At 47.8% G+C, this 15,504-nt stretch overlaps 1 protein-coding gene across 4 annotated transcripts; it reads left to right on the top strand.

Moving 5' to 3' along the window:
* Nucleotides 1-1,705: 1,705 nt before the first annotated feature.
* Nucleotides 1,706-15,039, top strand: TMEM39B (transmembrane protein 39B). 4 transcript variants are annotated; one of them, XM_083511619.1, is made up of 9 exons: nucleotides 1,706-1,991; nucleotides 6,337-6,569; nucleotides 8,175-8,394; nucleotides 9,162-9,245; nucleotides 10,201-10,355; nucleotides 10,467-10,803; nucleotides 11,539-11,726; nucleotides 12,736-12,856; nucleotides 14,530-15,039. In XM_083511619.1, the coding sequence occupies exons 2-9, from the start codon at nucleotides 6,442-6,444 to the stop codon at nucleotides 14,764-14,766; spliced, it is 1,470 nt and encodes a 489-aa protein (XP_083367745.1). In that variant the 5' UTR covers nucleotides 1,706-1,991; nucleotides 6,337-6,441; the 3' UTR covers nucleotides 14,767-15,039. The 4 variants fall into 4 exon arrangements, with proteins under 4 accessions (XP_083367745.1, XP_083367743.1, XP_083367746.1 ...); XM_083511617.1 differs by having other exon boundaries at nucleotides 1,839-1,991; nucleotides 9,162-9,254; XM_083511620.1 differs by having other exon boundaries at nucleotides 1,867-1,991; nucleotides 6,449-6,569.
* The last annotated feature ends 465 nt before the right edge of the window (nucleotides 15,040-15,504 follow it).

The following is a 15,504-nucleotide window of genomic DNA, read 5'->3' as shown; positions in this document are numbered from 1 at the left end:
ACCCAAGTTTGTGTCTGCTGCTGCAGTGTGACCTATCCACAGATGCCTACTTCATCAGATGTGTTAAGTGAAACATTGGAAGGGTGCAAAGTAAGGTAACAGATTATGCAAGTGGTAAAATTTGAGGTGAATACAAAAGGCCCCCAGACCAACCTGTTGATGGGACTGACAGCTCTTTAGTTGAATAAAGGTATAAGAAAAGTGAATGGCCCCTGGATGGCTAAATCTATTCAAAGGCGACTGTGGGGTTGCAGTACTCAACTCACTTCTGGCCGAGGGAGCTGGCGTTTGTCCACAGACAGCTTTCCGGGTCAAGTGGCCAGCATAAATAAACTGCTTCTGGTGCAACAGAACACTATGATGGAAGCCAGAGCACACGGAAACGCCGTTTACCTGCTCGCTGCAGCAGTCCCTGTTTATCTACTTGCACTGGTGTGCTTTCGAACTGCTAGGTTGGCAGGAGCTGGGACAGAGCAACAGGAGCTCACTTCGTCTTGGGAATTCAAACTGGTGACCTTCCGATCGACAAGCCTAAGAGGCATGGTGGTTTAGACCATAGTGCCACCCGTGTCTACAAAAAGGTGTAAGAGCTCAGTGGTGTGTGTGTTATTTGCCTTGCAGGCTGTTCTCATTTTAGAAGTACATAGCTCATTAAGGCAGTTACCCTTCCAAGTTCTGGAGTGATAGAGCCTATGAAGTCTACTATAATGACCCTCAGCCAAAAGAAACCTGTTTCTTAGGCATGCTTTATCAAATGACTGCCTTCTCTCTCTAGCTGACGCTTCCCCTTCAGCAGTCCTATGCTGGCCTCTCATGTATCTACGTATTGTCATGCTGCAGTTGGTGATAGTGGTAAGCAAGCAGAGGCCCCTCCATAAATTGTCGTGCAGCAGCACTATTGCAATGTTGTGATCGGGCAGCAAAAAGGGGGGGGCATTATTTTGTACTCCCCCCCCAAAAAAAACCCCACTGTGTGTGTGTGTGCTTATATGACATGAGGGGAAGGGTTGAGTCAGTGGAATGCACAATATTAATTGTCAGCACTAGGGTGGGGGTTTTTAAAGGCCTTAGAAAAATACAAGTGTGAAGTACTCCTTAGACCAGGGGTAGTCAACCTTTTTATACGTACCACGCACTAATGCATCTTACTTGAGGGTAAAATTTCCTTACCGCCCACCAGTGCTGCAGTAACATGTGCCGTAGAACCCCTTACCGCCCACATGGAATTCTGAAACACCCACTAGTGGGCAGTAGGGACCCGGTTGACTGTTGCAAAGGAGATCAAGGTGGTGTCCGTTATTCTCCCTCTCCATAGTTAAGCCCCACAATAGCTCTGGCACGTAGGTTCGGCTGAGGAGAGCCCGCAGTCGGTGGAAGTAAGCTAGGAGCGGTGGCTCTCGATATTGGGCTTCAACTCCCATCCTAAGTGGCTTTTGTCCATGTTTGCCGGTGGCAGCTAGAGGTCCACATACGCATCCTTTCCCCTCACGTAGCATGTGGCGAGTACACAATAGCTTCCAGCAGACGCCCGTTAGGATCCCCGCAGGGGCGAAGAGGTCTCCGGGCTTCCTCAGAAGTGGTTCACCAGCGATGAGGCATGATGGGAGTTGTAGTCCAGTAACTGCCTGAAGGTCCCACGCGGCTGGCGCCGGGTCCTAGAGGCGGACATATAGCTATCCCCTGAACTGACAGCGGCTCTTGGCGCGCTTGAAGGGCCGCCTCCCTCCATCAAGCCGCGCGCTATCCGCCGCCCAAGGAAGACGCGGCCTGAGGCCCCCGCCGCTCTTCCCGCCCAACGAGCCACGTGACTGACTCCGCCCCCTCCGCCAATGCTTTTTCCCCACCGCCCCTTTTGTCCTTCGTCGGATGCCGTCGTCTTCCCTAGCAAAGAACGCGAGGCTCCGCCCGCCATCTTCTTCCTCGCTGCTTGTGGTGCTGCTGCCGCCGCCGCCACCACCCGGTTCCGACCGAGCTCCGCCTGCGGGAGATGGGTAAGGCGGCGGGGAGAAGGAGGGGGTTGTCCGCAGGCTTCCCTCCGCCGTCGCTGGCCCCTCCTGCCGCGCGCGGCCCCCTCTCGCCCCCTTGACGCCCGGCCCATCCGCGCCCCCTGGTTGCCCACCCCCCACATGGCCTGAACTTCCCCGCCCCACCCACAGAATCTGTGTTTCATAGTTTTTTACGCTCGCTGTTTAGCTGGGTGGGGAGATGGGGGCGGTTCCCACTTGTGGCTTACAAGTGTTCCAGATAAGACCTGTCCCCTGTCCCTGTCCTCAGTCTTTTAAGAATTAAATGGCCTGGCACAAAAGGAAAATAGGAGAAGGAGGGAGAAGGAAAAAGACACACTCAAGCATTTCCCCTGCTTTCTCTCTCCTTTACAGTGGTTGCTCGAAGTTTTGGTCTTGTGTGTTTACAGGGACCAGGAGGTCTGCCCCTTTATGGCAGGGGCTCCCATTGCTTCCCCACCACCACCTCTCCAACATTTTACTTTTTCTTTGTACACTCCTCTGATTCTTTATCATGTTGGACCTGCTGCTCTTTGCCATTTTGTCCCGTGTTGCCAGCACGAGCCAGGTGCTGTTCAGAGTAACTGCCAAACTATCCCTGCTTGTCAGCAGCAGCTGTTGTTGTTGTTGTTTAGTCGTTTAGTCGTGTCCGACTCTTCGTGACCCCATGGACCAGAGCACGTCAGGCAGCAGCTGTTAGTTTATTGCTATTGTCACACGAAGATGCCTTAGGCAGAGCCAGAAGCTGGTCCGCCTAACTCAGTGTTGTCTGCACTAACCGACAGCCCTGCACACAAGCTTTGGCCCACTAAGCCAAACCCAGCTCTTTAGCTGTGTGCCAAATGAGGGGTGTGATAAAACCTTGAGGGTTTGATGCCTGTCTGGGGTGCATGTGGGGACTCCTGGTGACTGTGATCTCCTGGCAGGCCACAATACATGGCTTGTGGGCTGTGTTTGGCTTGGAGAATCGCTGGTTGCACAGACCTGATGTATAATGTTAGGAACACACTGTGACTACCTAGTTCTGAGTCTCAAACTACTGTTAAATGGGCAACCTCAGAAGATGGTGGACTCTCCAGGTTGGATAGCCATCTGTCAGGGATTCTTTCATTGTGATTTCTGCATTACAGGGGGCTAGATGACCTTTGGGGTACCATCCAGTTCTACGTCTTTGATTCTGTTGGTCCATCCAGCTCTGTTATATTGACACCAATAGCTCTCAACCTCTTCAGTCCCTGTGTTTGAGAACCCACATTTCCATTTTATGCTACCAATTTGTACAGGGATAGTGTTGCTGCTGCTGCCATTCACCATGTTACAGAGGGCCAATTGGCCTCCATTAGAAGTCAGGCATTTTGCATTGCTGGTCCCATGTTGCAGAACACTCTTCCAGCAGAGATTCAGCAAGCATCCTTCCTTTTGATTTTTAGGTGTTTCTTTAAGACTATTTAGTCTTAATGCAGCTATTGGAAGCTTTTTTTTTGACTCACCAGTCATTTTAATGATTGTTTTGCCATGGCTCTAATGAAGTCTTGTTCCACCCTGATATTTCAGCATATAAAAGATAGGATATAAATACATCTATAAATAGAATAAGTATGCCTTAGGCCAGGCCATAAGCCACCAGTGGGTCCTTAAGCACCAGTTGAAGCCCAGTGGTGTACACCAGTGTTTCCCAACCTTTTCCCAACAATGGCCCCGTTCTGACCTTGTTTCCTTCCTATGGCCCCTCATGGGCATAACCAAGAGGGGGCAGGGGGGCAGTTGCCCACCCCATAAGTAAAAATCAATGCAAATATGAAGTTCTGCCCTCCCCCCTAACAAAAGCCTGCACCTTAACAAAAATCCTGGCTATCCCCTTCCCCTCCCATCCTACTGGTAGAAAGGTAGCTATTTAAATGTTTTGTTTATAAATAGAACATGTTTTGTTTGTAGTTTTTTATAATTTATACAAATACAATTACATAAAATGATAGGAATATAATGAAATATTGTTGAAGCAGAAAAACATAGAATCATGGAGCTGGAAGGGACCCCAAGGATCATCTTTCTAGTGCAACCCCCTGCAATGTAGGAAAGGTGCACAGGGAGTTCTGTATATATGGGAGAATTTAAAAAAGCAAGTGGTCCTCACTGACCTGGTGCAAAAGTACCTTATCATCTGAAGGAGCCCTGGCCGCCTAGATAAAACACTATAGCCCCCCACACCCTTACCTGGGAGTAAGGCCAACTGAGCTCAGTAGACACTTAGTTATTTACAAGATGCAAGTCAGCAGCACCAGGCGACCCTGCTCAGCTAGGCACTGGGGTGGCTTGCACCTTGCAGAGTCAGGCTCAGGCTGCCACTGGGCACAGCACTGACGACATCAACAAGCAGCTCCAGCTCTCCCAGCTCTACCCATTGCCACCCCACCATCGCACTTACCTGACCTGGGGATTTTGGATCGCAGACTCTACTGGTCAAAACAGGAGCCTCAGTGATTGCCCTCTTCTGCTGGAAACAAACCAGAACTGCTCCAAGAAAGCATACATGGCAGAAAGGAGCTCTAGGCCCTAGTGGGTCTCCCTCTTACCCACTTGTGATTGGCCAAGCAGATAGCCAGCCGATCAGGATTTTTTCCCTTTGATACTCACATCCCTCTGTGGCCTCCTAGCCTCATGCTGTGGCCCCCAACTTATGCGATTTTCACCTGTGCCCCCCTTGGGAAATCCTGGGGGCCCCCAGGGGGCTCTATGGCCCCTGGTTCAGAAACACTGGTATACACTGACAGGCAGATGCTCTCTAGGACTTCAGGCAGGGGTCGTTCCCAGATCTCTCTGGAGATGCCGGAGGTTGAAACTGGGACTTCTGCACGCAAAGCACATTTCCACCAAAAACTGTGACCCTCCCCTTTTTATTCCTTCCATAAATAGAAACCAGTGCCTACTGCGTTTCCATACTCTTGATGTCACCGAAGAGTGGATTTCAGGGTGGGGCTACATAGGTAGGAGAGGGCTTGGTTCTTAATGGCTAGGGGGTTACTAGAAAGTAGAGTTAGCCCCTCTCCCAGTGTGTCCCTGGGTGCTCTTCTGTAACTTTCTCCCAAAGAATGGAATGACAACATTGGGTGCTAGCTTGTAGTAGGGGCGAAAGTGGATTTGGGGAGGTGGGCTTGTAGAGTGCCCTCGGAAAACAATGATGAGTATTTTGCTGAGGTCTCCTTCTGTCACGAAGAGTATGGCAGGCGGGTCGATTACACAAGAGTATCAAATGCTCTCTTAAAGGAGGTTTGGTTGGCTCCATCTGTGCCTACCTTTTGGCAAGCAGCAAAAATAAGTTTCATCTCATTGTGCTTTTAGAAAGCTTTGTTCATGGACATTTTATTTCATTGTATCGCTGCTGAGCATTAAAATTACTGTAATTGTTGTAAATGTTTATTGCCATGGACATTTTTATACTGCACTAATTATTTTAAAATTCTAAGCTGCTTTGGTGATTTTTCTTACAAATGGGAAATGGGACGGTACTTGGAAATGGATCATATTTATTGCCACTTTTATATCTCATTCCCCCACCCAAGGAACTCAAGGCAGCATGCATACATCTTTTTCCTCCTCCACCATCACCGCCCTTTCTCCCATTGTATTCTTACAACCATTCTGTGAAATAGGTTACCCAGTAGGGTCTGGTTCAAGATCACTGTTTGTTTCATGGCTGAGCGAGGATTTGAGCCCAGGATCAAGAAACGTCCTCCATTACACCACTGCTGCTTTTGCTGAACCTTCCCTTCCTTAATAACTAGGGCTAGGAAGAGAAAGTGATATTCTTAGGAGCCAACACTGAATTTTTAGACACAGCTCTGATGTCTAGACACCAGCTTCTCATTCCTAGGGAGTGCATTGTACACACTAAAAATATTTGTGTTGTAAGGCAGGCAGACACGTCTGTGAGAAGGGGACACACTACAGTGGAGCACCTGTTTGGCCGCTGTTTGGTTCCCCATGGCATGCGCTATTTTACGTGAAGACATCCTAATACTTCTAAAGGGCTTACTTATACTAGAACTAGCTATTGAAACGATTATACGTGAAGAATGTTGGTGTAACATAAAGCTCAAGCTCCTCGTTCCAGTCTTTCATCTATTATGAAGACACTAAACAATTTTTGGTGTGCCTCTGACTCTCAGCCCTGAATCCGCAATATATGAGTACTGTTACTGATCCACCTTTCAGGGCTGTTGTAATGATTACTAAGAGAATCTCTGTGAAGCCTAAGGGTTCACACACTAAGGGTTTGTGTCAGTGTGTGTACCAAATTCCTCTGGAAATTTTAGAACTGTGTGATGTTTTGCAGATACCTAAGGAATTGCTATGACTACCCAGACCTAACATTTCCAGTTCTTCAAACCAAAGTAATCGTTTGATGAGAGAGCTCAACCTTTTTTGACTATCGGTGGTTATGGCAGGGGGAAGAAGGGGCCCTAACCGGACGTCCTACTGCCGCAATCCGCTCTGTGAAACTGGAGCCACTGGGGGCGCTGGCCATTCCACCAGTTCTTCAGTCACCAGCGTGCGCTCCCGTACCAGGTGGGCATGAACCCCCAGAGACTGTTGGATCATTCTGTCTGATACAGAGTTCTGTCCTATCTGAATTCTCTCTTGCTCCTCCAGCACCCAAAGTTGACCCAGTACAGCTCATCAAGCTTAGCTACTTCTTTTGTCCTGTATACAGTGGCTTAGAAAAGTTGATAGGAAACTGCCATACACCAAGAAAGAGCATTGGTCCAACCAGCTCAGTGCTGTCTGCACTGACTGACAGCAGCTCTCCAGAATTTCAGACAGGTCTCTCCCAGCGCTACCTGGAGATGCCAGGGATCAAACCCTGGGACCTTCTGTACAACAAAGCAGATGCTCTAGCGCTGAGCTATGACCCTTTCTCTAAAAGGGAAATGCGGATTCAAATCTCACCCCAGCCACAAACACACTAGCTGTATCCATCAACCACTGCCTCCACCTGCAGTATGGTGGTAGCAATACTGACCTAACTTGCAGGACTGTTAGGGTTTTTCAAGCATGAAACACTGTCAGCTTTGAAAAAGCACTGCAAATGCTTGGCATTTCATAGAGACTGCAACTCCCAATGAGAGCACTTTCACTGTGTCCCATTTAGGTCAGGCCCTCCTCTAAATCCCTTTGCTGTGCAATATGAGAATTTTTGCCATGTGAAACTGGAGGTCTACATGGCACCCACCAGCCTGACTGACCTTAGTGGGAGGCTAGAGTGGGAGGAGGCTGATACCTTTTTAAGAGCCTGGTCATGCTTACATAGCTGTAGGGCAGCCTTCCAATGCTGTGCATCTAAGCCAGGGCTGAGGCATCTTTCTGTGGTGCTTGAGATGTTGTTAGACTTCCAACTCCTATCAACCGCAGCCTCTGTGTGTGTGGCCAGTGCTCAGGGATGGTGGTAGTTACAGTCCAGCAGTTTACGGAGGATCACAGGTTCTCCATCCCTGCCCTAAACCATTTAGGTCTTTAGCGACTACTGATGCTCTAAATTCAGTGTTGAATCTACTGCAGCCACCACCTAGGCCCACAAGCAGTCTGGTGGCCGAATTTCTGGAAGTTTCAGGCTCCCTTTAGAAGTATCCCTTTGCAGAAAGCATTACAGTAGTCCAGTCTGGGATACTGTATGCTGCCATGACTGATTCTGTTGTTTTTAACGTGTGATATTTTAGTGTATTTTTGGTTTCTATGGAGGCCACCCAGAGTGGCTAGGGAGGCCCAGCCAGATGAGCGGGGTATAAATAATAAATTATTATTATTATTATTAATTATTTTTGTCTTGAGCTGCCATGAGTTTCAAAAAGGCGCTGCAAATGATTTACAGAACTTCTTCTTATTATTATTATTATTATTGCTGTAAGACCTTGGCAATGCAGGCACATCACCCTTTCTTGCCTTGGGAAAGTGCTCCATAGTGGCATTGAAGGGAGGGCAAGACAGGTAGAGTAGGGGGCATGCAGTGGGGGGCTGCTTATGACACAGAGGAGGGGAAATTGGGAGAATGCAATACATTGGTACAAAAAGTAGCACATTCATGTTAGCAATTTCAGGCCTAATTCTTAAGTGGGTGGATGCATTCAGAAGTTTTTCTGAGCTGTCTTTTTTCCTTCCGCCCCTCTTCCCCTGTAGGAGTGGCTCAGGGACGGGCCTTTCCAGCCCTCCTCTGGCAACCCAGACAGTGGTTCCCCTCCAGCACTGCAAGATCCCAGAGCTTCCCATTGAGAGGAGCATCTTGTTTGAACTCCAGCTCTTCTTCTGCCACCTTATCGCTCTCTTTGTCCACTACATCAACATCTACAAAACAGTGTGGTGGTACCCACCATCACACCCTCCATCCCATACCTCGTTGGTGAGTATCTAGATATCTTGCTGCTCACTTGCAAGATCACAAAATCACATTGATAAGGTCAAGAAAAGTATAGTATAGACATATACACACAAAATAACACTGAAGCTTTTTTATTATTCTCTAAAAGCTTTCTTAAAGAGGAAGACCTTGCACTGCTTCCTTGAACAGGAATCTACAGTGACACCTATTGACAGAACATGTTATAACAGGACAAGTTTTGCTGTAAAAGATGTGCATTAAATAATCAAAAAGTGAAAACAGCTGCTTCATTTCATATTTATGACTAGTAGCAAAGCTGGCTTCAGAGATCTGATCAGGCATTTGCCAGTGCCCAGAAGCATCATGGAGCACACTTTGCATGGAATAGCCAAGAAGGTCAGGTTCATTCTGCGAATTCTAGGATTGCACTCCCAACCTCTTTCAGATTAGGCAGGTCCACAAAGGTTCCTTGCCTGCAGGTGGTGGCGGGCAGTATCCTAATGCTGTGGGTATTGTGAGACAAACCTCTCCAGTTCTATGGTCATAGAACATTCACCCATGTGAGTTAGAAATTGGGGGGGGAACGGAACAAGTGGAATTCAGCTCAGAGAAGCAGTAAGTCTTGGAGTGAGTGAACCTGCCCTTAGTCTTCATGACATTGGATCTTTGGTGGGTTCTTTTTTTCTGCTATAACTTCTCATATGTTTCCCAGTGGCCCATGGGAGCCTCTCCATTTTCATTTTTCTATAAGCTTGTGGACCAATCAAGTCCTCTGTTTCTTTCTACAGAATTTTCATCTCATCGACTTCAACGTCCTGGCAGTGACAACCATTGTTCTGGCAAGGAGGTTGATTGGTGCTATCGTGAAGGAGGTGAAGGAGGTAGAGGCCTGGAGCCCCCCACCCTGTCTGGGGGGTTACTCGCTTCCTGTATTTAAGCCTGTACTTGTTTCAGCTTTTCTTTATTCTGTAAAGAGCAGGTGTGCTCTGTGGCAGCCTCCATTTATTCCAGTGGACATGTCTATTACTGGCTTCCCATAAGCAAGCAGGGATTAGCCCTGGTGAGCTTCTGTAGGGAGAGAGTTCCAAAAAACATGACCCACTATGTCCTTTCACCCCAGGCTGTAAGGCATGGCCTTCCTCACCTGTCTTAATGGGTGCAGAGAGACCACAGATGGAGTAAAGCAGCCCTTAGTGGATGTTTGGCTTAAGGCACATAAAAGTGCAATCCCAAGCATGTTTATTCAAAACTAAGTCCCTTTGAATTCTTTGGGACTTAGTGAATATGCTTAGAGTCTGCAACCCTAGAACTAGGAATTCTGAAGCACTGCTGATTTTTCCCCACAGGGAGAGGGAATATATGATTTATAGGCTACTATTAAAATGAGGCTGCATTTTAAATTGTATTTTAACCCATATTTTAATAAACTGGGTTTCCCCCCCGCATTATGTTTTATTATAATTTTATTGGTGTTAGCCGCCCTGAGCCCAGCTCTGGCCGGGGAGGGCGGGGTATAAATAAAAATTTACTGTTAGTATTATTATATGCCCACAAGATGGGGTGATGTTTGCCACTTTGGGAGACTTTAAAAGAGCACTGGACAAATCCATTGAGAATCAGTGGCTTCTAGTCATGACGACGGCCTTCAGTACTGGAGGTGGGATGCCTTGGAATTCCAACAACTGGGGAACATGAGAGTGCTGCTGAGCTTGTGGGCTTCTCACAGGCATCTGGCTGGCCACCGTTGAAACATAATGCTGAATTACTTGGGTCTTTGGCCTGATCCAGCAAGCCAGACTCGTCTTATCTTCCTCTTCCTCCTCCCAGGCTTCTCATACTGGCAAAGTCTCTCTTCCGCGCTCTGTTTTCCTGGTGATCACTCGTTTTGCTGTCCTTACTGGGGCAGGTTGGAGTTTGTGCCGATCCATAATCCACCTCTTCAGAACATACTCACTCCTCAACCTCTTGTTCTTGTGCTATCCGTAAGTACCAGAAAACCCTTCTCATATGATTATAAGTTGCTTTGGGTTGCCTTGGGCAAATAAGTAATAACAGTGAGAATTTCAGAGCCCCTCTCTTTCTGTCCTTCCCAGGTTTGGCATGTATGTCCCCTTCCTGCAGTTAAACTGCGACTTCCGCAAGACTGGCCTCTTCTCCCAAGTGGCCAACATTGGCCCCCGTGACACAGGTGAGGTCAGCTCAAGGGGCAAGGACTACCTATCTGTTCTGAAGGAGACCTGGAAGCAGCACACCCGACAGTTGTATGGCATGGAAGCCATGCCCACCCACGCCTGCTGTCTCTCCCCGGACCTGATCCGCAACGAGGTGGAGTACTTGAAGATGGACTTCAACTGGCGCATGAAGGAGGTGCTGGTGAGCTCCATGCTCAGCGCATACTATGTGGCCTTTGTGCCCGTCTGGTTTGTGAAGGTATGTGAACAATGGGTGAGTTGCCTCTGCAGCACAAAATCTAATTGAGGGGGGACTTTTTTGACCCAGGGACCGCACTTCCTTCTGAGGAACCTTTCAGAGGCTTCGTGCCAGTGGTGGGCAGGGCCAGAGGCAAAAGTGGGCGAGTGATAAATGCAAATTTTACCTTTGTACAGCAAGCTAGTTTCTACACACAATGAAGTACTGACAAAACAGATAATGTAATAAACAAACACATAAACTGAAACATAAATAAACACAAACATTTCTTTTGTGGGTGGCAACCTGGAAGGAAACAAAAGTTGTTATTGTTGCCTTTGAATTTCCCGTTATTTACTTGCTCTTTAAAGCAGGTAGTCAGGCTTGCAGCTTTTCAGAATTTGGGGTTTTTGTTTTTGTACAGGTGTGGTCTTCGTTCCTGTTGGGCCACAGATGATTTGCATGAGTGTGTTTTGTTTAGGCAAAGGCAGCAAATGGTGTCAGTAGCTAGCAACTCTTTGAAATTTTGTACATTCTGGCCTCCTCTGCCACCACCCATGAAATAGAGTGGCCCAGGAGTTGGCCATCCCTGCTGTAGAACGTTCTCACAATCTCATTGCCTTGCACCCAGAAAAGCAGTTCTCTTGGTAGATGCAAATTGGATTGGTTTACTTTGTGGAGGTGAAAGGCCAGCTCTAAAGATACCATGCCTGTCTAACATCTGCATGCTCTCTCTCCCGCCTTGCTTTCCTACAGAATACCCAGTATTACGACAAGCGATGGTCATGTGAGCTGTTCCTCTTGGTTTCCATAAGCACCTCTGTCATCCTCATGCAGCATTTGCTGCCAGCCCGCTACTGTGACCTCCTCCACAAGGCTGCAGCCCACCTAGGCTGCTGGCAGAAGGTTGACCCAGCACTCTGCTCCAATGTGCTACAGCATCAGTAAGCAGATTTCTGATCATGGCTCCCATACTCTTTCTAAAAACATGTCTGGGGCTGGTAGGTAGGGGCAGGATGCAGGTAGCTTATGTGCAAGCTCAACATTGGTCTGAGTAAACTGAGGGTGTCTTGGGACACACAGGGTGTGATAAGCAAGTTGCCTCTTGTGTAAGTTCCTGCTCTCACTGAGCCTTAATCGGTTTCTAAAGAACACCGCTTGAAAAGCACCAGTTGACACCATTGGGTATCCTTGGACAACTACCCCTTTGCTCTTCTATCCATGCCTTCTTTAAGGTGTGTATCAGAAGCCGAATCAGATCAAAAGTGAGAAACATACACACACCAGTAAAAATGAGTGCTTCCTTTTTCATCCTGGCATACCTGGTCACATAAAGCAATAGCAGAAGCAGGTAGGGTGAAAATATTGGGTTGCCAGCATTTGATCTGGCCCAAATCCTGTGCATATGGGTCCTTTTTTCCTATTTTTGTCAAGCTACCAGATATTGCTTTGAGCCCAACCAGCAGTGCATGAAGGCAGCAGATCTCCACTGTTCATTGACCCCCCGGCTCTGGTATTCAAAGCCTGCCATTACTTAGCCTGGGGAGCTTTTATGGCAGGCATAGCCCTTGTTGGATTCTGGCTTCAAAGGCTTTAAAAGGGGGGATGATGATAAGAGATTTCAACACCTTTTACATAAAAGTAAATAGCTGGCAGCCCAAGGAAGATGTTCTCCACACACGACATGCACACCCACACCTGAAATAGCACTATCAGGAGTAGCTCATGTCTGCAATTTCATGTCTGGGTAGATGGGTTAGAACAGCCTTCTCTAAGCTGGTGCCCTTGTTTATTGACTAGTGGGAATTATAGTCCAAAATATCAATGACTTGATCTGCAGTTCTCTTGAGTTCTTCCTTGGGACTATTCACCATTGCACACAGTGGTACTGAGTCTATGAAGTTTTCCCATCTCTCTCCTTCCATCTCAGGTGCCTCTTAAATTATTTTTCAGGTGGACCGAGGAATGCATGTGGCCGCAGGGGGTGCTAGTGAAACACAGCAAAAATGTGTACAAAGCCGTCGGCCACTACAACGTGGCTGTGCCTTCAGATGTCTCCCACTTCCGGTTTCATGTAAGCTTTTGCTCTTTTCCAATACAGAATGATGAATGTATGACTGAGTGAGCTGACATCCTTCTAAGGAGCCCAGTGGTGTGAGGTTCAAGGTAGAACCTCTTCCCGTTTATCCTCACAACAACCCCTATGTGAGGTAGGCTAATCTGAGACAGAGAGAGTGATTGGGTCAAAGAGTTTTGAGCATAGACACACTAATCGCTATGCTGTGTTGGCACTCTTATGCATTCTGTCTGGTGGGCTGCCTAAAGGAGCCGCATTCTGCAGCCAGATCTTTAGAGAGCAGGCACAAATGCATAAATTTGCCTGGTTGCCAGATTGGTACTTTTAAGAACATATGAAGGACCTTGCTGCTAGATCAGACCAAAGGCCAACCAGATGCCTGTGAGAAACCCACCAGCAGAACTTGAGCACAACAGCACTTTTCCTCGCCTGTGATTCCCAGCAACTGGTATTCAGAGTCATGCCACCTCCAACATAGAACATAGCCACCATGGCTCTTCAGGCATTTCTTTCTGGCCTAAGTAAGCATGTGAAGGGGTCTGCAGGGATGAGGGTGCTAAGCTGTGCTCTCATGGCCATTCCTGCCACCCTCTGTGAATCAGCAGCTCCCCAGTGCACACGGAGGCTCCCTTTGCTTTCAAAACCTTTTGTTTTTCCAGAGTTCTGAAATACCCAGGCAGCCTCTCTGAGTACAGTTTGCTGTCCAGCCTCATGGCGAGAGCACAGATACTCAGGTGGTGGAGGAACTGGCACATTTCCCCCTGTTTCCCCTGCCCCAACCTTCTCACATAACACGGAAAGAAGAATGTCTGAAGAGGAGTCGGTAGGTAGGTAGAAAGAAAGAAAGAAAGAAAGAGAAAGAATAAGAATAAAATGTTACTATACCCAGGTGAAATCATAGCAGTGCAACAGGTAGCATAGAAGAACTGATGCCCTGAAATTAAACTGATGCCTGTTTAATTAAAAGAGCAGAAAATTCAGCATGGAGAATTCAAGATGGAGAGAGAGAGAAGGAGTTTGTCTTAACCTCAGCCAAGGAAGGCTGTGTCTGTAGCCCCTGCCAGTTGCCCAGGCACCAAAGAAGAGAGACAGAAGGGCCTCTGAGGCCAGTATTAATGCTCAGGCAAGCTCATAAGGTGAAGACAACCTGTTCACATCCCCTTTAGGGCTTCAAAAGTTAATACCAGCACAGTTGGTCTCCTGTGGATAGAGGGTGCACCCTAGAAAACACCCAACACTCTTCTATGGCTGCAGGTTGCAGGGAATGATCAGTAGTGGCTGGAGTTCAAGGACATTTGTCCGCCATTGCTGAACCCCTGATGAACTGTTTGAGAATCACTGCAATAAAGGTTGGAAGGTAGTCTCCAGATTCAAATGGAACATATCGGTGTACACACCTGCATTTACTTTCGAATTCACTTAAGTAGATTTAATCATTTTAACAAAAGAGCAAGGTTCCACTCCTCTTGCAGACAAAAGTCTAGGCCAGCCTTCATCAACTTGGTGCCCTCCAGATATTTTGGACTACAGCTCCCATCAGGCCTAGTCAGCACAGCCAGTGGTCAAGATTATGGGAACTTGGGAGTCTGGAAGGGCACCAGGTTGGGGAAGGCCAGCCTGGGCAGTTCCCAGGAAATCGCCGATGCCTCACCCATCTCTTGGCCGTCCAGTTCTTTTTCAGCAAACCCCTGCGGATCTTAAACATCCTGATTCTCCTCGAAGGAGCCGTCATCTTCTATCAGCTCTACTCGCTGATGGTGTCAGAGAAGTGGCACCAGACCATCTCGCTGGCCCTGATCCTCTTCAGCAACTACTATGCCTTCTTCAAGCTCCTGCGGGACCGGCTGGTGCTGGGCAAAGCTTACTCGTACTCTGCCACCAGAGACACTGACCAGAAGCTCAACTGAAAGCCTTGCACAAGCAGGCAAACCAACTCTGCCACTTTGTCGGGGGCAGCCAGAGATGCTTCTGCCGCCCCAGGCAGCTGCTCCTCCCTGCTTGAGAAGGAGGCTGCCACCCCAAGGGTGCAGGAGGGCGGTGCTTGGACGGCAGTGTGCAGCAGTCAGGCCGGCCCTGAGCTTTGTATGTTCGTTTTTTTACACTGCTTTTTGTCTTTGATTTGTTTTGTTTTTCTTTGATAACTGATACAATGAGGTAAATATCTTATTTTTATACTCCCAGCTGTTGTCAGCCTGGTTTGTCCAGTAGCAAGAGCAAAGCAGCGGGTCCTTGGTTTAAATCTCAGAGCTGATCTAGAGAAGTGGCAAAGAGTCCTGACCTGTTATCCAAGCTGTTATCCCCTGTTCAAATCTTGCCTCTGTTACAAACTCGGTAGGTGGACTTAGGCCACTCTTACTTCCTCAGCGCCCCAGTCTGCAGTATGAAGTCCTGCTGGCCCGCCTTGCAAGGCAGTTGTGAGGATTACTGAATCAATGGAAGTTGAAGCAGTTTGAAATTGTTGAGATATACTCTCTTAATGCTTGGGAGTTTTTCTCCCTTATCTAGCAGCCTGAACATTTGTGGCACTTTGTTAGCAAGCATGACAGTTGCCTGCCCAAACATAATGAAACTCGAGGAGCTAGAGAAAAGGACCACTAAAGTGATTCAGGATTTTATGGGGGTGGGGGCGTTAAGATGATCTTTAG

The sequence above is a fragment of the Podarcis liolepis genome (genome assembly GCF_965112155.1).
Source record: "Podarcis liolepis genome assembly, chromosome: 7".
Taxonomy (NCBI): domain Eukaryota; kingdom Metazoa; phylum Chordata; class Lepidosauria; order Squamata; family Lacertidae; genus Podarcis; species Podarcis liolepis.
Note: the sequence above shows the minus strand (reverse complement) of the source record. Positions and strands in the feature narration are given on the sequence as shown.

What these genes read in the sequence shown, in the direction of transcription:
- TMEM39B (XM_083511617.1), top strand. Translation starts at nt 6,442, where the DNA reads ATGGCAGGGGGAAGAAGGGGCCCTAACCGGACGTCCTACTGCCGCAAT. An exon ending in CTCCATCCCATACCTCGTTG is followed by an intron (nt 8,395 to 9,161) that starts GTGAGTATCTAG and finishes TTCTTTCTACAG; the next exon opens with AATTTTCATCTCATCGACTT. An exon ending in CTCTTGTTCTTGTGCTATCC is followed by an intron (nt 10,356 to 10,466) that starts GTAAGTACCAGA and finishes TGTCCTTCCCAG; the next exon opens with GTTTGGCATGTATGTCCCCT.